This window comes from Aquila chrysaetos, chromosome 8 (assembly GCF_900496995.4).
Source record: "Aquila chrysaetos chrysaetos chromosome 8, bAquChr1.4, whole genome shotgun sequence".
Lineage (NCBI taxonomy): Eukaryota > Metazoa > Chordata > Aves > Accipitriformes > Accipitridae > Aquila > Aquila chrysaetos.
The window spans coordinates 33,940,158-33,961,911 of NC_044011.1; the positions used below are offsets into that span (position 1 = coordinate 33,940,158).

Consider the following 21,754-nt stretch of genomic DNA (forward strand, 5'->3'; position numbering starts at 1 on the left):
TTTTAAATCAAAATAAATAGCAGCAACAGAAACCAGAATCCTGTCATATCTTGACAGGTCCTAGATCCCAAGTTTGTCTGAGAACAATTGCAGCCTAGTCATTTTCCAGGTCATCATCTATTCAGAATTTTGTTCTGTTCAACAGCTGTAGCATGACAAATCCAACCTGAAGAATAAATAAAGACTGGATAACATTTAACTCTTTATTTTCTTCTGGTTTCTTTTTACCTTCTATAAGTATGGTTTCATACTATAAAAGAGTATGGAAAACAGTCCTTAACCTATTCAAAGCAGAGTCTAGCAAAGAGGACACAGGAAGGAATTTTACTTTACGTTTTAATTTCATGTCCTGTTTCTACTCTGCCAAATGGGCTTTTGAGAGTTCTGCTTGTTGTTTTGTGCTTGAGGCCTTCCTTAAGAACTACTTTTTATTTTGTTACCTATAGTTTAAATCTCTGCTTTCCTTCAGAAGATCAGTTGGCAACTCAGCCTGAAGAATACCTTTTTATTCCATCTGCGTTTAGTGTTTCCATTTCTGTTTTCTTCTTGAAACTGTTAACATTCAAAGAAGTTGTAGCATACTCATTTTTTCACAGATCTTTAATTTTTAGTGGAGCTCTTCTTCCTGTGAACACATTCAGATACATGAAGACTTAGAGGTTTTGCACATACCTCTGTCTTGAAAATAAAATGTGCCTTCGCCCAATAGAGAATTCTCCAATATCGGTTGGCATTCAAATACAGCTGTGTGAGAAGTATTCACCAGACTTTGTTTTTGTTGTCATTGAGAATTTGTTACAGCCAAGTGGGGTAGTAATTTGTAGGCATAAGTGATGGACCTATTGTACATAGTCTTCCCCAAGGATAAATGCTTGAGGATATGCTTGTTTTTGCCTGTAATTCATTGTTGTCATTTGTTAATATGAAAATACATTTACAATTAAATCATGGGAATCTATTTTTCAAATGGGTAAAGGCACACTCCACTTACACAATATTAAAAGGATTTTTCTTCCTGCATAGATGGAAAAAAAGGTTTTAGATGCTTCCATCACTATCTGTGCTGGAATTAGGGAATACTGAGTGTTATCTTTCCGTCTAACCCACTTTAAAAAAGAGCTGTGTTCAGAATGTCTGTGCCTTAAGAGCTGTAGCTCAAGGGCATATTTGTATTCCATCAAGAGAGGCAGCACCCTCTACCTGTCATAGTTCTGAGTTCTCTGTCTTTTTTTCTTACAAATTATAATTATTAAGCCCAGTTTCTAGATTAAATGCTATACTTTGCCAAATAATTTTTTAACCACTTCTTATTGATGACTTCTTGCCCTATCTTTTGCCTGCTAATTCTCTCAGAAATGGTATGTGTAATTTTTATATTATTTTAGTATCTGAGAACTCTGGTCATGGATGGGAGTCCATTGTTCTCTGTGTAACAGGAGAAAGGTCTCTACTGAGCACAGCTACCAGTTTATATAGCAGTTACATTGTTTAGTAGAGTTTTGAGTGAGAAAGAGTTGAGCTCATCTCAAAGATTCTGTTACAAGCGTGTAGCCTTTAATTTTAGTCTTCATTGAAGTGCCCTTGCTTACTGCTTGCTTTCTTCTCTACGGTCTCCAGGATTTAGATCCTTTTAGGGGGATATCCTCCACCTTTTGTTCAGAATGAGGATGTTGCTTGTTTGTATGGAAGAAACAAATGTTCCCAGACAATAGGTTCTAGGGTATCGATCTTGGGGGGGTTTATGCACCCAGAATCTCTTTGACATATATAGTTGTCCTTGCCCACAACTAGAGCTGTATTACAGAGTTTTCTAACTTGATGATCTGATTGATTTTTCTTATTATGTGGATAAAGGGATGGTGTATAGTTTTTCCCCTTGTTCTTTTCAGTTTACAGTCTGTCAGTAGGTACTCAGAGGAATAATCTCAGCCTACAAAGTAAAGAAAGTAATGAAGATACTTGATACTGCTTTTTCCCATATGGGTGAAGGGTACCAATGTGCATGGGGTTTCTATCCAAATACAGATAAAGCAAACAAGCTTAAATAGTTGATTAAAAATAAAATTATTTTGCAGCCCTGTTGATTTAAAAATAACAATAATTAGTTCTTAAACAGTTGACAAACATGTCAGGTGGTTTATTGCAGTAAATATCAATAGAGAAAACCAAATGAGGAAATGGGTTCAGGAACATACTGAAGAACATTGCTTCTGTAGTGGTATGGTGACCTTGCCCCTAAGATTTCTTTTGTATATTTTAGTCACAGTGGCAGCTGCTAAATGATAACAGGGACTTCATAGTTTTGGTAAGCATTTGGAAGTAATGGGATGTTCACAGTGTTTAAGGAAGGCTTTGTGACTCCCTCTTGCTGCTGGGTAGAGTCTGTTTCATTTGGATTTCCTTACTTTTACGGGTCTGTCAAATATTTTGTTGTTTAAAATATTTTGAAGTGAAGAGTTCTTTTGGTCAGTTACCTGTTCTGATTGTAGCTACTTCAGGAATTTTTATTTTTGTTTTTTTTCTGTTTTCTTACAGACAATGTCTGTGCTGTTTCAAGGAGTATAAACATTTGGAGATCTTTAACCAAGTAGTATGTGCGCTTATTAACTTAGTGATTGCCCAAGTTCAAGCTCTGCGGGACCAGCTCTGTAAACATTGCACTATTAATATAGATTCAACATGGCAAGATCAGAGTAATCATGCTGATGAGCCCCTGAATGTAGAAAGAGAGTCTCATGAAGAAGAAAGTGGAGAACGGCAAAAATCTATAGAGAAAAAATTAGATTCTGCAAGAACTTGTATCCTGACAGAGGAGGAGTCTGCAAAGAACACTGATGCTTTTAGCTTATGGAGCACTGATGAGAAGGAAAAGTTGTTGCTGTGCGTGGCAAAAATCTTTCAGATTCAGTTTCCTCTGTACACTGCTTATAAGCATAATACTCATCCCACAATAGAGGTATATCTTATCTTTATGTGTATATTTAATTATTTTGTAAAAGGTTATTTGTTCTCATTAATGAGTAGACTGTGCGTGTTTGGTGACAGTTGCTTTCACACAGGACGGGCAAATTCAGCTCTCCTGTTGACTTCAGTAGAAGTTTTCAGAGAAACTTTTTAAATGACACACACTCTTACACTTTCTTTAAAATATGCTTAATTGTTATAGGTAATATATTGATAAGTGTTGGATGGAACTGTACACTGAATTATTGTACTGTTTAAATAACAGGAAGGCAAAAAGGGGACTATAGCGAAGCCTTTCTTCTAGAAGGTAACCCATTAATAGTTTACTAATTTCTTTTCATTACAATCTATGGTTCTAGAAGCAAAGCTTCATAAACTAAACTTTGTGCAAGACCAAACTTACTTGTTAGAATGGCTGTTTAATTGACTAGAATAACTGAGCTCTGCACAAGTAGCTTTGTTCTACGGTGCTGATTTTCCATATTTTCTTCCGAAAAAACCACCAAACAAAAAAATCTTAAAAAATCCTGCAATGTTTAATTCACAGTTTCTGAAATAAATATGATGGTGTTAGCATTTCCTGGTTGAAACAATATAATTCTTGGCAAGGTTGGATTTTGGTCCAACTTGTGGTAGTCTAATAACAAATAAACATGTTTTTTACAATATTTGTGTGCAAAGATATATATTTAGCTATATAAAAAAAGCTTCTATCCAACAAACTTTTGAGAAAGTCAAAATGGCGAATTGGACTACAGTTAACCCTTTTTTATAATTATTTTTTTTATTTGGAGAGTTTGGGGAGTTCTGTTGGAGCTCTGAGTGGTTAAGTTTACTTTTTAAACTTAAGTCCATAATGAGAAGATACCAAGTCGTATATAATTTTTAGTTATGTATGCTAGGGTGTTCACAAGATATAATCAATTTTTGTTGAATGAATCCTGCCATATCTGACAATAAATCTAGTTAAAACTTGTAACACAGCAGGTTTTTTGGGTGGGCTGGATTTTGGTTTCTTGTCTTATTCTGAAACATATGGGCCTAAGTTAACAGAGGTTGTTTCACAAATACATGTGTGTAGAAAAATGAGGCAAAGTTAGGATTTGTGGATTTCAGGTTTCCCATCATTCATTTTGGCCTGCCTGTTAAACTTTCACCATACATAAATAAAGCTGTAGTTCAGCCTCTGCAAGCAGGAACTGTAGAGGGTAGATCTATCTTGTCAGTTAAAAAAAAATAAATCAATGGCTACTTAAGTGATTTATCTTTTGTACTCCTCTGGGATGCCTACTGAAACTAGCTTCATAGGAATACACAATGAACAATTCTGCAACAGCTTTTCTATGTATAAGCGTGCTTGCTTCTTTTAAATGACAATTTCAGGTATTTTTTTCTTCTCTTTCAATTTCATTTCCAGCTGATAAAAAGAAAATCTCAAAGTGCCTGGTGGGATTTCTTTATCACTTGATGTGCAGCCATAAAGTGATTTGGACACAGATATGCTGTAGATTGTTGTACTGTGACTGGCTATCACTCTAGACATACTAGTGTATATCATATATACATCATACTAGTATATATAATTTGAATTAATTGAATACATTTGTTAGCTATCCTAAAAACATAACTTGAAGTGAAACTGAGAATGAAAAACACTTTTCTGAGGTACAGACAAGTGAGGGGAAAAGTTTTTTACTTTTCTGCTAGACTTTTTTGTGTTTCCAGGTATGGAATATGCTAGCCTGCCATATTTGTTGTGTACCTTTTTCCTTTTTTGGGGTGAGATTTTGTTTGCATTTAAAAGGTCCCAGCATCAATCATTTTTCTTACAAACTGAGGTTTTCTATAATTAGGAAGCACTAGGGGTCTGTTACTCTAAAGTAGTAATGTTAGCTATTTTAATGTCAAAACTTCGTAGTACCATGAGTGACTCATTTACTGAGGTTTAGAATTTAGTTTTGGATTTTAGTCTAGAGCACATCTTAGTTGAATTGAGGCAAGCTATTAGTCCCAGTAATGGGAGCACTTTTTGTTTTAAATCAGGCTTGGACTCAGTCCTCAAGGGATCATAAGATAAAAATCCCTGTTTCAAGTGTATCATCTATACTAGTAAGATAAACAGATTCCTGAACAGACCAAATCTGCCAAGAATTTGTTGGGAGAAGCTGGTGTAGCTCTCCTTCCCCCTCTAAGCATTTCTTTTGCCCTGTAAAAAGGGAAGTTTTCTGATGCAAAACAGACTCCAATCTCCACTCTCACTGACTTCAGAAATTCCTTGTTCCAGATTCTTGAGATGAATTTACACGATTTCATTGAGTCATCATGTCCAGTAAGGTTTCACTTTGCCTAGAAATTACCAATTAGCCTGTCACTTAAAAATTTCCAATGTAAGGCTTTCACACATGGTATTGTTACCTTCTGGTAATGATCAGCAGTCAATATTACTGTTAGCCTTTGGTCTGTATACACCTCCAAGATCTTTGTTCTTATTGACCGCAGACAAGACTTGAAGTCTAATCCTCTTGTCAGGTGCTTGCCAAAGCCATTTTACACTTGACCATCTAGTGGGGAAGTAAAACATTCATGTGAAAGTAGGATGTTTTCCTTAGCTTAGGAGTTCATGAAGTTGGATGAAAATGAACAGCAAAGCAAGAGTTATTGGTAGTCAAAAGGGTGTTTGCCTGTATATGATCCCGTAGATTCTCTCCTTAAATTATGTGGGCTAAGAATTAATTTTGTCCCTTACAACATTTCTGAAGTGAGGGACTGAAGACCATGGAAGCCTGATCGGTAGCCAGAAGGGCTGTGTACTCTTGACAGCAGAAGCTACCTTGAACAAGTGGCCTTGCAGAGGGCAGAAATGTCACAGAAATATGCTGTATACGAGGACAGTGAAACTACATCATGTGGAAGTAAATCAAGCATATTGACAAGTATATAGTCTTGACCTGTATAGAATGAATATGAGTCTGTATAGACAGAACGTTTGTCTCAACTTTTCTTAAACTGCTGAGAAGCCTAATGAAAAATGTCTTTCTACTAAGTTTGGATTTCTAAAACAGTGCAATTAGTTGCAGTTAGTTAGAGGTCAGCCCACTTCATAAATATTGAAAAAACTCTGTGAAGATAATGTCTGGAAACACACCATTTTCTTCTGTTGAAATCTACCAATATATTTAGTGCCCAGATAGAGGCCTTTGTGTCTATTTTTCAGCCTAAACAAAATTAACTCAAAATATTTTTATAAATATGGTTGGTTGTTTTTTGGGGAAATGTTCATACTTTGGAATTAGTTAATTTTTTTTTTTTTTATTTATGGGATATCTTTTAAGAGTTCTTGCATACAGGGTAGATTAAGACTGTATGCCCTATTCTTCTTTTTATACTTACTCTATGCAGCAAGTGTGATACCTAGAATGGATACTTCAGAGGGGAAATAAAAAATTGGAAAATGGAGGCTCTTAAAATCCTGTAAAGAAAGAAACAACGATGTAAAGGGCAGTCCTGAACTTTGCCCTGCCTCAGAATGAACAATGAATCTGAAGGGAGTTATCCAACCATTTAGCAGTTCTTGACAGAGGATGAAATGAAAGGGGGGGGGGGGGGGGGGGGGAATCAGTTGTTTAGGTGTCTGTAGCTGTAGTTGCTGATTCTTTGGAATCTTGCTATCTCTGCTTTTCCTTTTCAAGTAAATATTTTCTTGGAAGATATCCCTAATTAAGTGCCCATCACCAAGATTGTGTCCATGTCAGACCTCAGCTAGTACATTTTATCTGAAGTGATGGTGTTTTTTAATGCCATGTTAGATTCCCATGAAGAATATTCTTATTTCCTTATAAACTTGATCTTAAGGAATTCTCAGTCTCTGTTCTGTTTCACATCTGCAAGAACAGAAGTCACGTTTCCAGGCTTGGTCTCTCAACTGCAACATTTTTAGTAAGCTTTGCAGGACTTGTGCAATAGACCTCCGTGCATTTTTGATTTCTGTATTCTGAGAACTGTAGTTCACTTGACAACAAGTCTCTTTTATTCAAGAAAACTAATGAAATTTCTCACAATTTTTCTACAGTTTTCATGCGCAGAGCGCTGAACACCTTTTCTTGCTACTTGAAAACATACCACCCACTGGCTTCAAAGCTATTTTAAAAATAACTTAAGAGTATCACGAGTTCAGGCATGAGTTAGAGTTCAGCAGAAGAAAAAAGAAAATAAATGCTTAGCTATAATATGAGCATATTGAATAATTCAAAATGTTTGTATCACACGTAATCCATCCAAAATTGCTTGCCTCCAGTATCCTCTGGTACAGTTTTAAGAAGCTTACTCCTACACAGCTATTTAAATATACTTGGGAAACCTCATTTAAAGAACTTAAAGTTAAGTTAAACTTAAATTTGATTTGTGAATATGAGAACTGGGTGTTTGTCATAAAGGGATGGAAAGGAGAAGAATTTGTGCTGTAACTACCTGCAAGTATCCATGGCAATGTTGTGGTTTTACAGTCACATTTTATGGTTTCTTCAATGCCCTTTTGCCCCCCAGCCATATGCAAGATACACACAATATGTGTTACAACCCTAATAAAGAAAATTCCTGCTTTATACTGCCCAACAAGTGGATGTTGTGAACGTTAAAAAGAAAAGCTATTTTTCCAAATGCTTTTCAGTTTAGTACTTCTAGAAAATAGATTTCTTGTTGCAGCAAATAGCTAACAGATTGATAGGGTGATACAATTCCTTCTCTCTCTTTAGTTAGCTTAATCCTGTAAAGAGTATTAGCCACTTATTTTATATGATGTGTTTTGTTTTATATAAAAAAAAACACAGTAGTTGAAGCAAAAGAATTTTAATATTCTGATGGGAATGAATAATTTGACAGTTTAGCCCCTTAAGTCATTAAATATAGGATTGTAGAACATCCTACATTTCATCTAAATTCAGATGTTTGGATATATGTCTCATATTTATGCAAAAATTGCATTCAAAAGTACCTAGATTAGTTCTGTTCTGTAATTTTCTGGCTGGTATGCAGCCAGTGTGCCAGACTTATCACCTTTGAAGTATTCCTGTTGAAAAAATTGGTGATCTGAAGGGGGGTGGGATTGAAGAATGATCTGTTAAATCCAGCCATTGAGAGCCACTGCTGAGATGTTATCCTAAGTGTATATTTGTGTACTTATAAATACATCTTAACAAAGGTAAAATGGTGAACTAGAAAAGTATGTTTTGTAGTGTAAAAGTGGAGCAAAGCTTGAGCTTCTGTCTTCTTCTAAGTCAGGGTTTTGTTTTTTGTTAGTTGACTATAGTATCTGTTAATGGTCAGTGGTTTTTTGTTCCTATAAATGTGTTTTTATTGCTTCAGTTAATTTTTTTTTTCTCCTTTAAACAGGATATTTCTGCTCAAGAAAGCAATATATTAGGGGCGTTCTGTGATATGAATGTAAGTTGTCCATTTTTAAATAGGTGCACGTTTCCTAGAAACTTAAAATAGCCATGTTTGCTCCTCTGTATAGATTTGTGTTATCCTGATGTAGCTTTTGAATTTCCTGTATGTCTGAATGGATCTAGTATTGATTGTTCAAGTTCTTCTTTTTTTTTTTTTTTTTTTTTTTAATATTTCTAGGATGTAGAAGTACCATTGCACTTGCTTCGTTATGTTTGTCTGTTTTGTGGAAAAAATGGCCTTTCCCTCATGAAGGATTGTTTTGAATACGGAACCCCTGAGACACTGCCATTTCTTATAGCACATGCATTTATCACAGTGGTATCTAATGTAAGTATTGTCTTTAAATTGTTTCATGTTAAACACAAAAAGTAAAAGGACTAAAGTCTGGAAGAATTCTGTAGGACCAGGGAGGAAGAAAAACACTAAGATTTTCCTTGTTAGGAATGTGAGGTTTGCTTGTCCACTGAGCATTTCATCATCCAAACCCTATACATCACCTGTAAGCACACAAGTAGTTTTGCAAGTTTGCACCTAGATACGAAAATTGTAACAGCCCCAGAAAATACTTACAAGAATGTTGTCAGAAGTCATTTCTGTCCCTGAAGTTGTGTCATGGAAAAGTATGCTGCTTCGGGCTATATTAACTTCTTACTTATTTCCTGTGAGGCACAAAGGAAAAGCCTATGGATTTTTTCTTCTTCTCTATTTCCTGTGATTTTGTATCATTATACACATTTGCAGCATAGAGGTAACTATCTTTTATTTTCACTTAGTTTCAGAATACATATCCTTCATCATTTCTTCATTTTGAAATACTAGTGAATTTTGACTAGCAGAATTAAAAATTTATTTCAGTGGAGATGCGAAGGAGATTGGTAATAGAAATAAAAACCAGTCTCTAAAGAAGGACATCCGAAGACCTAGTGTAATGTGAGAATGTGAAGTTGTGACCTGTCTTGTGGATGTTACATATGGACAAAAAGGAAAACAATAGTTTGTTATGCCTTGTATGAAGTGAGTTTAACATAATTTTGACATTGATTGCAATTTTTAATACTTAAAATCAGATCCTTCCTTCCACACATCTTCCCTCTTTCCATGTTGGTGTTATTGATCAGCCAGGATGATGTTCTTGGAATATGTTTGCATCGAAGGAACCAGTAACTGAAATAAAGCCAATGTTGGTGATCTGTATCGCTCGCTCCTGATCCTTTTAGTGTAATGGTTCTTAACTTGTAGGTCAGAGAATAAATGAGTAAGGCCATGATAAGCTCCATTCTTGTAAGCTTGCACAGGACTGTTGCAGGACCTCTGTATGTTAAATTGTGGAGATGTGTTACCTTCTGGCCCTTTCTGTATGATCTGATGAGCTTTCAGGTGATAATCCGATAAGTTCTTCATCTCTAGCTGTTGTCAGTGCAGCCTGCAGTCTTCATTGAAACCATCTGCAGAAAATGTATGGTCTTGTAGGTTATTCTGGTTTGCAAGTAAATTTCTGTCATGGAACCAAACATTTTTGCATGTCTCATTTTTGTTTTATTTTTTGTGAGAAAGGGCACAACTATTCTGAACAATGAGTGGCAGCTCCCTATCACGCCAGCATTTTTTTCAGCAAGCATTCTGACTGCAGATCCCATTTCCTAGATATCCCATACCAGTGCATGTTTATAAACTGCATCTGCCTTTCTTCTTTGTCCTTTTTTGAAGTCTTTATCTTTCTCCACATAAATTGTTTATTTTCTTTATTCTTAGTGGTGTGCCCTAACCCAAAATACTTCTCAGCAAAGTTTCTCCTTTCAGATAATTACTTAGCAACTTTGCATTTATCTTTTGTTCTAGTAGGTAATACATTTAGCTGTCTCTTGCAGCTATTTTAGATGAATGCTATGGTTAAACCTGCCAGATAAAATGAAATTCAACCCAAACCATAACCAGCAGAAGCATTGTTTCTTCAACCTCTTCCAGCATTGTATCTTTTACCATTCAATTAGAATCTTTCTTTTGAACTCTGTCTGGCTTTGCTGGCAAATCTGTGTGAGCTAGAGGAAAACTGTTTTAAACAGTATTTTTTTCTTTAGATTTTATCTGTCAGTTCCCTACAGAAAGTATAAGATGTTGTATGTGTAATGTGCTTTATTCATCCACTTCCCGCATTTTGGTGTCACTCAGTGTACTTGTCAGCAGTGCTTCTGACTTTCAAATGCAATGTTTATTAGTTCCAAATGAGGCAGGTAATTTTTTTGACAAAATACATTTTACCTTGCTGATACTAAAAAAAAAGGTTTTTCTTTACCTCTACAATGGTGCATAAGCTTCTAATTTTGATGTAATGTTTCTCTTTCCCTGTTTCTTTTTATATCGTCTCACTATATAATTCATATAATTTAGGTAAATGTAAACGGTTTAAAATGATACACCAAAATCCAATAAAACAAAAAGAAGCATTCACAAAACTGTATTTTTTGTGAACAAAATATTGGTGATCTCAGTAAGAACTCTGCTAATCTGACTTGGTTTTATCCCAATGCATTTGAGTTTATGGGATTTATAGATAGTGTGAGATTTATGCATGACCCTGTCGATAATAGCTCAGTGAACAGCTCTGCAATGTCAACTCTTAACTGGTTCACAATGTGTAAAACCGGAACCATAGTGTATAGTAACTCTTAAATACATTTTCACAATCGTACTAACTCTTGAGAATCGCAGTTAAGTAGCCATTATTGTAAAGATGCCTAGAAATACCCGTGCTGGAATTTATTTTAAAGTCTGTGAGTTGTTTAGCTACTACCTTAAATGTTTCAAAAATATTTTCAGAAAGATTGTAGTGTGGGTGAACCACTCAATTTCTCATTAGAAGTTAGGCTTAGTAGTAAGCTCCAGGAAGTAGAATAGGTAAAGCTGGAAATAGTAAACTGAAGTCAAAGAAATCATTTGCTAACAACCAGACATTCAGCTTTTAGCAGACAAGGCTGCATAGTGTTGTGGAAAGCATTTGCTTTGTTTCTTCCATAAGGGAGGGTGAGTATCTCATTAAGTGCACTCTACAGGTGCATGTAAGAGAAGACCATTGCCACAAATTAGTAAAGCCTGTGGGGAACTGAGCTACTTGTTTGTGATTACTCGTGTCCCTTTTGTATAGAGGACATTAAAATTATTGAAAAGATGTTTCCTTGAATTTTTTTATCCAGAAAATCTCGTTTGAGTAAATGTCTTTGTCAGACAAGCTTATGTTTGTAATAGTAAAGCCAGCAAATGTAATATAATGCAATTTACTTCACATAGGGAGTTGACTAGTTGGCACTCTTGTTTTTTCTCCAGCTTACGGCTCTGCAAGATGCTTTCTTAGCAACCTGTATTGTGGTAGGAGTGACTTTTCCTTCTTAGGATATTTCTTTGCTGTCTTTTTTAGTTAGATACTTGGTTCCTCCTTTCTTCCCACATTTCATATTCTGTGGTATTTACTCAGTCTAACTACCTGATGTTGTGTTGGTCTCTCTTAAAAAAGCTAGCAGACACAGAGAAATCAATGACCTACTGCTTGTTCTGTGGAGGGTTTAAATCTCACTGAAAAAGCCTGTCACTACTTCATTCTGTACCATTTCAGTTTTGTGGATGTTGTGGAGGAATGACTGCCCTCTCAGTGGAGATGAATTAATTGAAATAATGCTGATTGTTTCCAAAATGTTGGTTTAATTATACTGTATAAAACTTCAAAACTTAAGTCAGAAGTAAAAACTGTTGAGAGATGCACTGCCTTTTAGAATTGAATTACCTATGATAAAGAGCAAATAATAAAAATACCAAAAACCTCTGAAGCTTGAGAACAGAGCAGATGCAGTAAATACTTTCTCTTAAAAGCCAGTGGAAGCAAAAAAAAGTATGATGAAAGTTGCGGATTTTTAACGTTATTTTTATGTCATTTTACATATGTTAGTTTATGTCACTTAAATAATTCAGTATATTTATATTTGAGTTCATGATGAAAATTACATTTTCATTTATAACATGTGAAATCATCCATGAATTCAATTCTGAGGATGAACGTTGTATGTAATGCAAGTATACAGATGAATGAAATGGCTTTAGAAATTTGAATTAATGTAGACTGAAAATTACTATAAACAATGAAAGCCATAAAAACAAAATTATAAAAATGTTTCCTACTTTTATTTCACAAAGAAATATATTTTCTTTTATGTTTCATACTGCATATGAAAAAGAGTTAAAAATCAAATTGTGTAATACAATAGTATCTTTGTCATCCTTGCAATTCCTTGTCAAAATGTTATCTAATTCCTGTTTCTAGAACAAGCATCTTCTAGTTACACTTTCTATCTTTGGGATGTTAGTATTTTTTTCTTCTTGAGACTGCCAACCGAATCAGAAGCTTATTCCAAATGTGGTCTTATTTGCAATGTGAAGATTTGGCTGGTTTGTCTTGCAAAGTAGGTTAGTATTGTTACTGTGTAGTGTTAGTTGCATTGTAAAAAGTAAGTCTGAAAATATTTTTTTCAGAACTGACTCAAAAAGTTATTTGGCTGATTCTGGAAATGTTTAAACTGAATGCTGATGATACAGTTTTCCTACAGCCTAATATTTTTCTCTCCTGGCAAGAAGGAGAATTTAGATTTTCTGCATGCAGAATTTTCCAAAATCCTGGTGAGAATTTAGTCCTTAACCAGAATTTATTTCATTAGTTGCAAAGATTAAACATTCTTTTAAGAATAAACATGGAGATGTAAATTGACATGACAGCTTTGAGTGACTGATGGTGTTAGCTATTCACAAGATTTGTGTGCACACATGATTAAAATTATGTGGGTGGTAGTAACAGCTGTTGATGTTTCATCTATGCTAGATCCCTTACCTGGCAGGTAGTTGTCTTTCTGTAACAGGTTTAACAGGCCCAGCATTCCTTTTTGAAATGCAGATGGAACCTCTAACTTTGCCTGTGTAAGTAGTTTGGTTGGTCCTCTTTTCCTCACAGCGGTGCTAAATAGCTGTTTCAGGGTTTTTTTTCTCTGCATATGTTTTCTTCCTGCATACAGCTTTGCAAAGGTGGTAAAGGCAGAATGGTAAATATGGGAATGCAAATATGGTAGTAGAAAAACTGTGCTTAATCACTGGTTATCATAATTTTATTTTATAGGATATATAAGCCCTAAGAAGCAAAACATCAACACAAGTAAAATAATTTTACTTTATTCAGGAGAAATTTGCAAGGAACAGAAAGAATGGAATAATTTTGTTGTAGACTTTAAAAGAAAAAGGAAAAAGAAACCCCACAAGGCTGAGTAGCAGTTTTTCCTACTGAAGAAACTACAGAAAACACAAAAATGAGACATCTGGGCAGTATGATACTATTTATACAAAGTTTATATTTTCCAATTGACTAGAAGAAAAGATGCAACTCCTGTGTATAAGTCACAGAAGCATTCCTTAGATAACATTTTTGAAAATTAGAAAATTAAGAAGTTGAAAGAACTGAAGTCAAATGAAAAACAGCAAAGTCTTTTTTTTAAAGTGGGGTTGCATGTGCAAATGTACCAGCAATATTTCATTTTTTACCATTCTCATTAAATGTCATTAATGAAATTTTTATCTATTTATGTTTTTGCATTATAGATCAGAATATGGCTACACATCCCTGCTGTCATGCAGCACATTATACCCTTTAGGACTTATGTTATCAGGTAAATTTTTAATTTAAGAATTTTTCTTGTTGGACTTTTTGACAGCACCTATTTATAATTTCAGCTGATATACTTTTAATTGTTCAAGTTGTTGCTCTGACTGTATAATTTCAACAAGGAGAGTGAAGGTAATGTTTAGAGTTAGTTTGGGCAGTTCCTTACATCTATCTGATTTCGGGATCAATCAGATCAATCTTGTTAATAGCATTTTTAGTGTGACATCCAGCCCCATTCTAACATGTCATGTCAGGTACAACTGTAATACAGTTTCACTTACTGCCGTATCTTCATAGAACTTTACATAAAATTTGCAATGAGATGATGTAAGTAGAAGAGCAATATGTAGTCATTGAGATTTCATGTACTGAGTTTCACTGAGTTTTAACACTGCTTCACATTTTGATGTTCTGTATTTCCAGCTGGCAGGAACTGAAGTGTGATCAAAAGTCTACTCGCACTTTTATGTATCTAAATATATCCAGTCCCAAAGATTTTCTTTATATCTAGTTGCCTATCGTGAAAAGCACTTTAAATATAAAGTACTTACAAAGATATTTAATTGTACAAGGAATTTATTTTTATTGGATTTCTCAGGACAATAGAAAAAATCCTGTGAGCTGTTGATGAAAATACCTTGTGTATGTGTATCTGCCTGGAGGTGGAGGGGTGTGGTCACAGCTAATTCTCCTTCCAGTGGCCCAACATTAAACTTTTCTGGTGCAGGCAACCTAGAAGGCCACTGCTCTTGCATGGGCCCAAAGCTCCTCAAATGCTCTGGATTTCCTGTAACTGTAATGTTAGAAATGTGCTTATACTGGTCATGGCTTACTTCCCTGATAGCAATAAATGTGCCTTTACAGATTATATTGTCTTAACTATACCAGTGTAAAATCACGCTCTTAACAAAAATAATTACATTGGCAACAAAAAAGTGCACAGAACAATGAGGCTCAGAACTGTGTTTCATATTTAAAAATGTTCTGGTTTTAATTGTAAAGAATTTTGGCTGTAAGTACTGGCTTGGCTATCGATCTATCCTGCTAATAACATGGTCTCTACCAAAACGATAGCACCAGAGAGGAGAGTATTGTGATCTTCTATTAACACATACCACTCTTGAGTTACAGTCCAGCTGTGTGCACTCCTTTAATGCTGATGTGTTATCTTTGAAATCTTACAAAGGTAATTTCTTATAAAGGCAATTATTAATCATGAAGTAGTTTAGGAAGGACAGGCAGAGGATCTTCAAGTTCTTGTCTCTGTACATATTCCATTAATGGTTGTTCGTGGGAATTTGGTTCATGAGCCTTACCTATCTTCTTGCAATGTATGGAAATTAAAAAAAGCATTGAAGGATCAACAATTAGAGATAGGCCGATGAGAAGGAACTTGAGTGAGACAGAGTAACATGGCCTGAAGTCTTTGCTGTTAATCCTGACTTGCTTGTCATCCTATAATTCTTAACACATTTTCTATTTTATAACTGTAGGTGTAATTAGGGTCGCTGGAATGAATAAAAGATTTTTTTCCTGTGTTCTCCTCATCTCTTCCTCTTTACCCACAGAATATTTGCATCTGATTTAGAATGTGATTTGTCAGCAGCTTCTTGCCATAAATAATGCCCTTGATGTCTGTTCTTAGCATTTACAATACGTTCTTGTCAATCAGAGTGGTAATATTGATACAGGATACATCTGTGGAAGACACTAGCAGTTTAGAGGAGGAAGGGGATGTTCCTCCAGTTTCCATTTTTCACAACGGCATCCTGATGGGAGATCTGGGATTTCTCAACGTTATGAAATCCGAAGTTGTTTTTGTGAAGATGCACTTACGGAGCAGGACATGAAGCTTGGAGGCTATATAACAAAAAAAATCTCTAGTGTTTTACCTTTATATGGGACAGAATTTAACACAGATTCCTTTGGTAAAAGATGACTTTCTTAATGTATGCAGCTTTAGCCCATGTGGTTGTCAAGCTTACAGATCTTGTCTTAGCAGCTTGGGTCTCTAGGTCTCCATCTGCTTTTTACTTTAGGGAAAAAAAAAAAAAAAAAAGGCAAATATAGTCCTGGGCATAGCAGCACTGCATCTTTGAAACAAATCCTGTAATAGCTTCTGCTGCTCTGCAAAGAAAGAGGGTTTGGAGAGGGGTTTAGTCTAGAATGAGCACTTGGGGCTCTAACTGACTGTTAGTCCAATTTGCTGCTAATGTAGATTCCTTGCAATAACTGCATTTTGGAATGCTGATCAGCATAAGCAGAAAAGAGAGATCACCTGACTGGCATCTTAGCAGCATCTTTTATCAGATGAGCTAACCTTTATGTTCCTGCTCTGTGGTTATTTCTACTAGGAGTGGATGAAATGAACAGCCAAGTGTGTATTTGTGTAGAGGAGACCACTGCTGGAATTTGCAAAGATCATAGACGCAATCCTGTCATTATTGCTGCTACTAATAAAAGACTAATAAATGTTATCTTCTGCCTGGGGAATGGAGCACTAGCATTCATATCTTGCCTCTGAAAGGCCGATGTTTATAAGCAGTTGAGGAAAGAAATGAAGGACATGAATTAAAAATTACACCTTTCAATAAGGAAGCAAAGTGGTTTTAACCTCCTCAGAAGGAAGCTTTTATTATTCCTAATACCTTAGACTTCTGCATTTCAAATTGCAGAATTCTCATGAAAAAAAGAAGAGACTTATTGACAAAGTGACTCAAGAAAATAAGTCATAACTTACTGCAATTATAAATGAGGGCAAGTTGTTGATGATGTCTCGTTATAAAAGACATTGGTTCAATCTGGCTTCTACCTCAAGATCAGAGATGAGAGATGCACTGTGTGGTTCCAGATATTGAATGCCTCAAGAGAGCAGTAGCTATAAACACGGTCCTCCTGTGTTTTGAGGACATTGTTTTTTCAGTGGCAAGATTGTTGATTGAAAGTGTCATGGATAGTTCTGTCCTTTAGAAAGAAGACTAGCAATGAAGTCCCGTTTTATGAGAAATAAGAGATAAAGTTGTATGTCTGATACATACGTGCCTTTATAAAGCACCAAAAAGTGCTTGATAGCATGAAGGAAAGACCTAAAATTCTTCTTTCTTTGACGTCACAGTTGGTATAACCTACTTAATGTTCCTTTGGTAAAATCTGAGAGCTATGTGTAGCATTAGCACTGACCATTATCATATTTGGTTCTAACCCTTTCTCCTCATGCCCTTTTTCCTCTCTCCTGCTTCAAGACGGATCTTGAGAGATTTTTTACGAAGGATTCATGCCTCTGCCCCAGTTAGGGAGAAACAGAACATTCTGTGCTCAAGCACATTGAGAGGAAATAGCAAGTGGCAGTTGCTCCTGTGTTAGCTGTGTAGTCTCGACACAGGGCACAAGCATAGCACTGGTATATGCAGAGGAAGTGGAAGCTCCGAACAGAATTGATCCACAATGCTTCCTGTGTCGTACAGTGAGAGAGAATGCAGCTGAAAGAATGCAAGTTACTCTTCTGCTTAAAAATATTTTTCTTAAAAATTTGGGTTTTATGGGAGTGCCCAAGACCACCGCTTGCTACTAAATGTTATGAAAAAATCTTGTAATAAGCCTTGAAGTTTTTACTTGAAAAAAATACTTAACTCCTCCAAAAATCTGAAAATTTATGCTGTAGGTACAAAGAACAGACAAGTCAGGAGACAATAGCCAGGCACTTAAGTGAATTCTTCATATCACTGAGGAGTGCTGACTCATTCTGCTAGATATCCCTTTTGCAGCTATCATCCAGAGGAGTCATATTAAGGGAAAAAAGATTATTTCACAGCTGACTAGCTGAAGTCCCGAAGCATAAGATGTGATTGTAAGCATTACACTAACATGGAACTGCACGTTTAAAACTGAACTCTCTCTATCCCCAAATACAGCAAATTTAAATAGTTTCAGTAGACTAAAACTGGTTGTTTTTTTTTTTAATAATAATGTATCTGTGTTGCTTAAATGTAGATAATACATATTCACTGATAATTTAAAGTATGCCAGGCTGGCAGGACAGGTCCTATGCATATATAGGCTATCCTTTATGTATATGTAGAAAAAGAGGTATGTTTCTTTCCAAAAGTCTTACTTAGGCAAAAATGTTGGATTTACTAGATTACACAGATCTTGAAGTATTGTTCATATATTCCTTTAAGACATAATGCTCATCAGAATCAAAAAGATAAAAATTTAGAAATTAAAGAAAATAACAAAGGGCAGAATGGAAGCTTTTATTAAGCCATTATATGAATCAGTCACATATTCACATTTATATACTGTATACAGTTCTGATCATTCCATCTCAGAGATAACAACAGAACTACCTATGTGATAGGAAGGGTGATGAAGAAGGTAGGAGATAAAAAATTACGTTGATAGGAGGAGAGACATAGTCTAAGACTTTTCTTTGACAGGGAGGTGGCTGTTATGAGTCATATGAAGACAATAAATAGAGAATGATAATTCACAGTTTTTCAAAAACAAGAAATGGAGAACATGCAATACAATTGTCAGTTTGCAGACTTAGGAGAAATGAAAGGAGATCGGTTTTCATGCAAACGTAATTGTGAAACTAACTGGCATAGGTTAATGAGAAAGCCAAAAGTATAAATAGAAAGAGATAAATGAATTCACAGTAGTGGATAGGTTCATCCATATTTTTTTTATCTATGGGATAAATCTTCTACCTGCTTTTAGAGTGGCTATTTTGGGCTAAATAGTCCTTTTGCCTTGTTCTGGTATCTCTGTTCTTATGTAAGGCAACGCAGCAAATATACAGGTAGTCAGTGTAAGGAAAGATGTGCGTTAATTGCCAGAGCTAGCTAAAGATTCCTTTTTCGTTACTAATTATGTTGTACTGGTAAAAGCATAAACTGGACCCAGTTTACTGATACAGATGAGCTTAGTCCACTGTATCTTTCCACAATAAAAATGAGGCTTGGCCTACTCTGCAAGTTTCTACAGTTTTAATCCTGGTAGTAAAGACAAGATCATATTTGATTTATGACCAGTGTAGTAGTGCCAATAAATTTTGTAGTGTAGATGCAGTTATACTTGTAAAGACAAGTATGCTATCTTCTACATTTATACTGTGCCTGATTAGAATAATGCAGTTGCATTAAAAAAACCTAGGATGCAGGTTAACAAGTAAAAAGTGCTCTTTTCTCTGTAGTGGTCTTTAGGGCCTTGGCAAAACAGATAATACTGTTGAAGTATTTCTGAAGCTGTGAAAACATACCTACGTGGTAGTCTCAGGTATTATAAAGTGGGATTTTTTTAAAAAGACTGTCTCTTAATGATATTATAATACAGAACACATAACACAAGTCTGATTCAGGCTTGGGGTAAATAAAGTAATCACACTGAAAGAACCTTAAAAATGTTGTAGCATTAATTTTATGATTCAAAGTAGCTTTGTACTGATACTGTGGCATTAAAATAAAAAATGTTTTGTTGTATAAACTAGATTAATATAGTTGTTTCACCAAACTTTCTAGTGTGAGGAAGATTTCAGGTGAAAGTCCTGTTACAGAAATCTAGTGAAGCCACAAAAGCACTGTTGTTTCTGTATTTGTAGATGTGTCCATTCCCACCTGTCTGCTGCATACAAGCACTCTTTATCTGTCCTGTGTAGAATGAGAAGATTCATATAATTTATTTTAACATCTTTGAGATCTTTAGAAATCCTTCACAAAAGAATCAAATATGACTTGATGTGCATTATGAACACTGAAAAGCTTTGGGAACCAGGGCTGATTATAGTTTGCGTGTAAAAGTGGGGAGATAAAAATTGGTCTGAGGTTGCTGAGAGTCTTATTGAGATTATTATGTTTTGTAACATGGATCAAGGCATTTTTCATCAGTGTAACTCCTCTCACCTGTCTGTAGGTTAAAGATAGGTCACTGGGTCTGGTTTGCTGTTGAACTTTTTCAAATGAGTATTCCCTTCTTGTTGCTACTTTTCTTTTGTTTAGAAATGGTAGCATGGAAGCATTGCTTTCTTGCCATGATCTGATTTCTGGTGTTCCACACGAGAGGACAAATTTCACAATTAAAAACAGTGAAGGATCTGATTGCCTTGACCCTGAATGGTCCTTCTTTTGTCGTACCATTCTATCACAGATCTATGGTTTCTATGATTATTTGCATTGAAGACTCTTTTCTATGTTTGACAATGTTAAGTATCATTCAGGTGTGTTTATTTTAAGGCCTCTATACAAGAGCTGTGAAAAAGGCCTCAATCTAAATAAGAATGAGGGCCTATATTTTTTGCTTTTTTTAAAATGTACTGGTGTTTATATGATGTAAATGCAAAGGAATGGTGAATAAATCTAGTTAAGTATAGTTTAATATCTCATGTGGTTTTTAAAAGATTCATGCATCTATTTGGCCAGTCTCCAAGGATAGATCCAGGCTTAGGTTGTCAAACAAATGGATTTTTAACGCATTTTTGCATAGTTTAATCTAGTTGGGATGTAGCTGAGACTTCAAAACGCTGAAGTACAGCAGAAAAAATTAATTATGCTAACCTCGTATGTGTGTACCTTTCACTTTGCAATCCTTGATTGCTTCAAAATAAGCTCAGGAAAGCTTGTTTCTAAACATTTTTCTCTTATGCATTCAGTTTAGAAGAAATTCTCAACTGTGTCAGTGTTTTATATGTGAACTTTACAGGCATTTTGAAATAGATTTTCTTGGTGTGTCTTGATCATGTAGTTGCTTAGGTAAGACTAAGGTTGCGCTAGCTTCTGTAAGTTAGTTTTTATAAATGATTATTTCTTCTGCCTCCCATTTGCAGAGAATATCTGTATTGCGACTCTGTGCATGATTAGATGACCCCTTATCTAAGATGTCTGCAGTAGGAAAAACTTAGCTGTTTAAAATTCTTAAGCATTTTTGGTTTCTGTGGAAGATTGCTAGGATCCTTGGTGATGCTTCTCTTGCATCCTTAAGGATCATAATTACTGTCAATAGAAGAAACAACTTGGACGTGTTTCTGTACTAACCTGTTGCAAAAGTGGTACTGTGGCACAGGGAGTACTGATATACAAGCACAGATGGCATATGGTTATGGCAGAAAAAATGTGCATGTACCACATTAACTGTGTCAGAACGTGATTGCACAATTACAGGTTTTTTTCTGCTCTGTGACTGAGGCCACAAACATGGATATATTAATCTTCAGAATATTCTTGCTGTCAGAGCATGCTGTTTGTGGTCCGCTGATACTGCTTCCAGAAATTTAGTTTTAAAGTATATTAATATGTTAAGTGGATTGTGAGACTTCAGTTTTAAATAAAGTAAATAAATATGATGTGGCTATTTGGAGAGGGTACCTTTCCATGAAACAGATATGATGTTTAAGGCTTCCAACCTACATTTCCAAAGAACTCCATGGGTTTCCTGTCATTTTGTGGAATGAAAGAAATCTGAAGAGGTTTAAAATAAGAAATTTATTTACTTTTAAAAATATTATGCATAGTTCTGTTTTTCCTCAGTGTTTTTTTTATTGTTGCCAACTTTTGATAGTGGTATTTTAAGGCTTAGTACTCTTACAGCTATTGGAAATATGTATTTGCTATAATCAAGATGGTGTTCCAGGAATGTTCAAGTTTGAATCATACCCCCTTT

The 21,754-nt window shown here is 35.3% G+C and overlaps 1 protein-coding gene across 14 annotated transcripts in view; it reads left to right on the forward strand.

Annotated features, from left to right (window-relative positions):
- USP34 (ubiquitin specific peptidase 34) overlaps window positions 1-21,754 on the forward strand; it is a 140,316-nt gene that overhangs the window by 20,981 nt on the left and 97,581 nt on the right. For 12 of the 14 annotated variants that reach the window (XM_041125311.1, XM_041125312.1, XM_030022504.2 and 9 more), the window contains exons 3-6: window positions 2,536-2,956; window positions 8,353-8,403; window positions 8,587-8,736; window positions 14,038-14,105. In XM_041125311.1, the coding sequence (XP_040981245.1) occupies window positions 2,536-2,956; window positions 8,353-8,403; window positions 8,587-8,736; window positions 14,038-14,105 (690 nt within the window). Of the gene's footprint in view, window positions 1-2,535; window positions 2,957-8,352; window positions 8,404-8,586; window positions 8,737-14,037; window positions 14,106-21,754 lie in introns of those variants that run through there. The other 2 variants (XM_030022505.2, XM_030022511.2) reach the window with 2 other exon arrangements.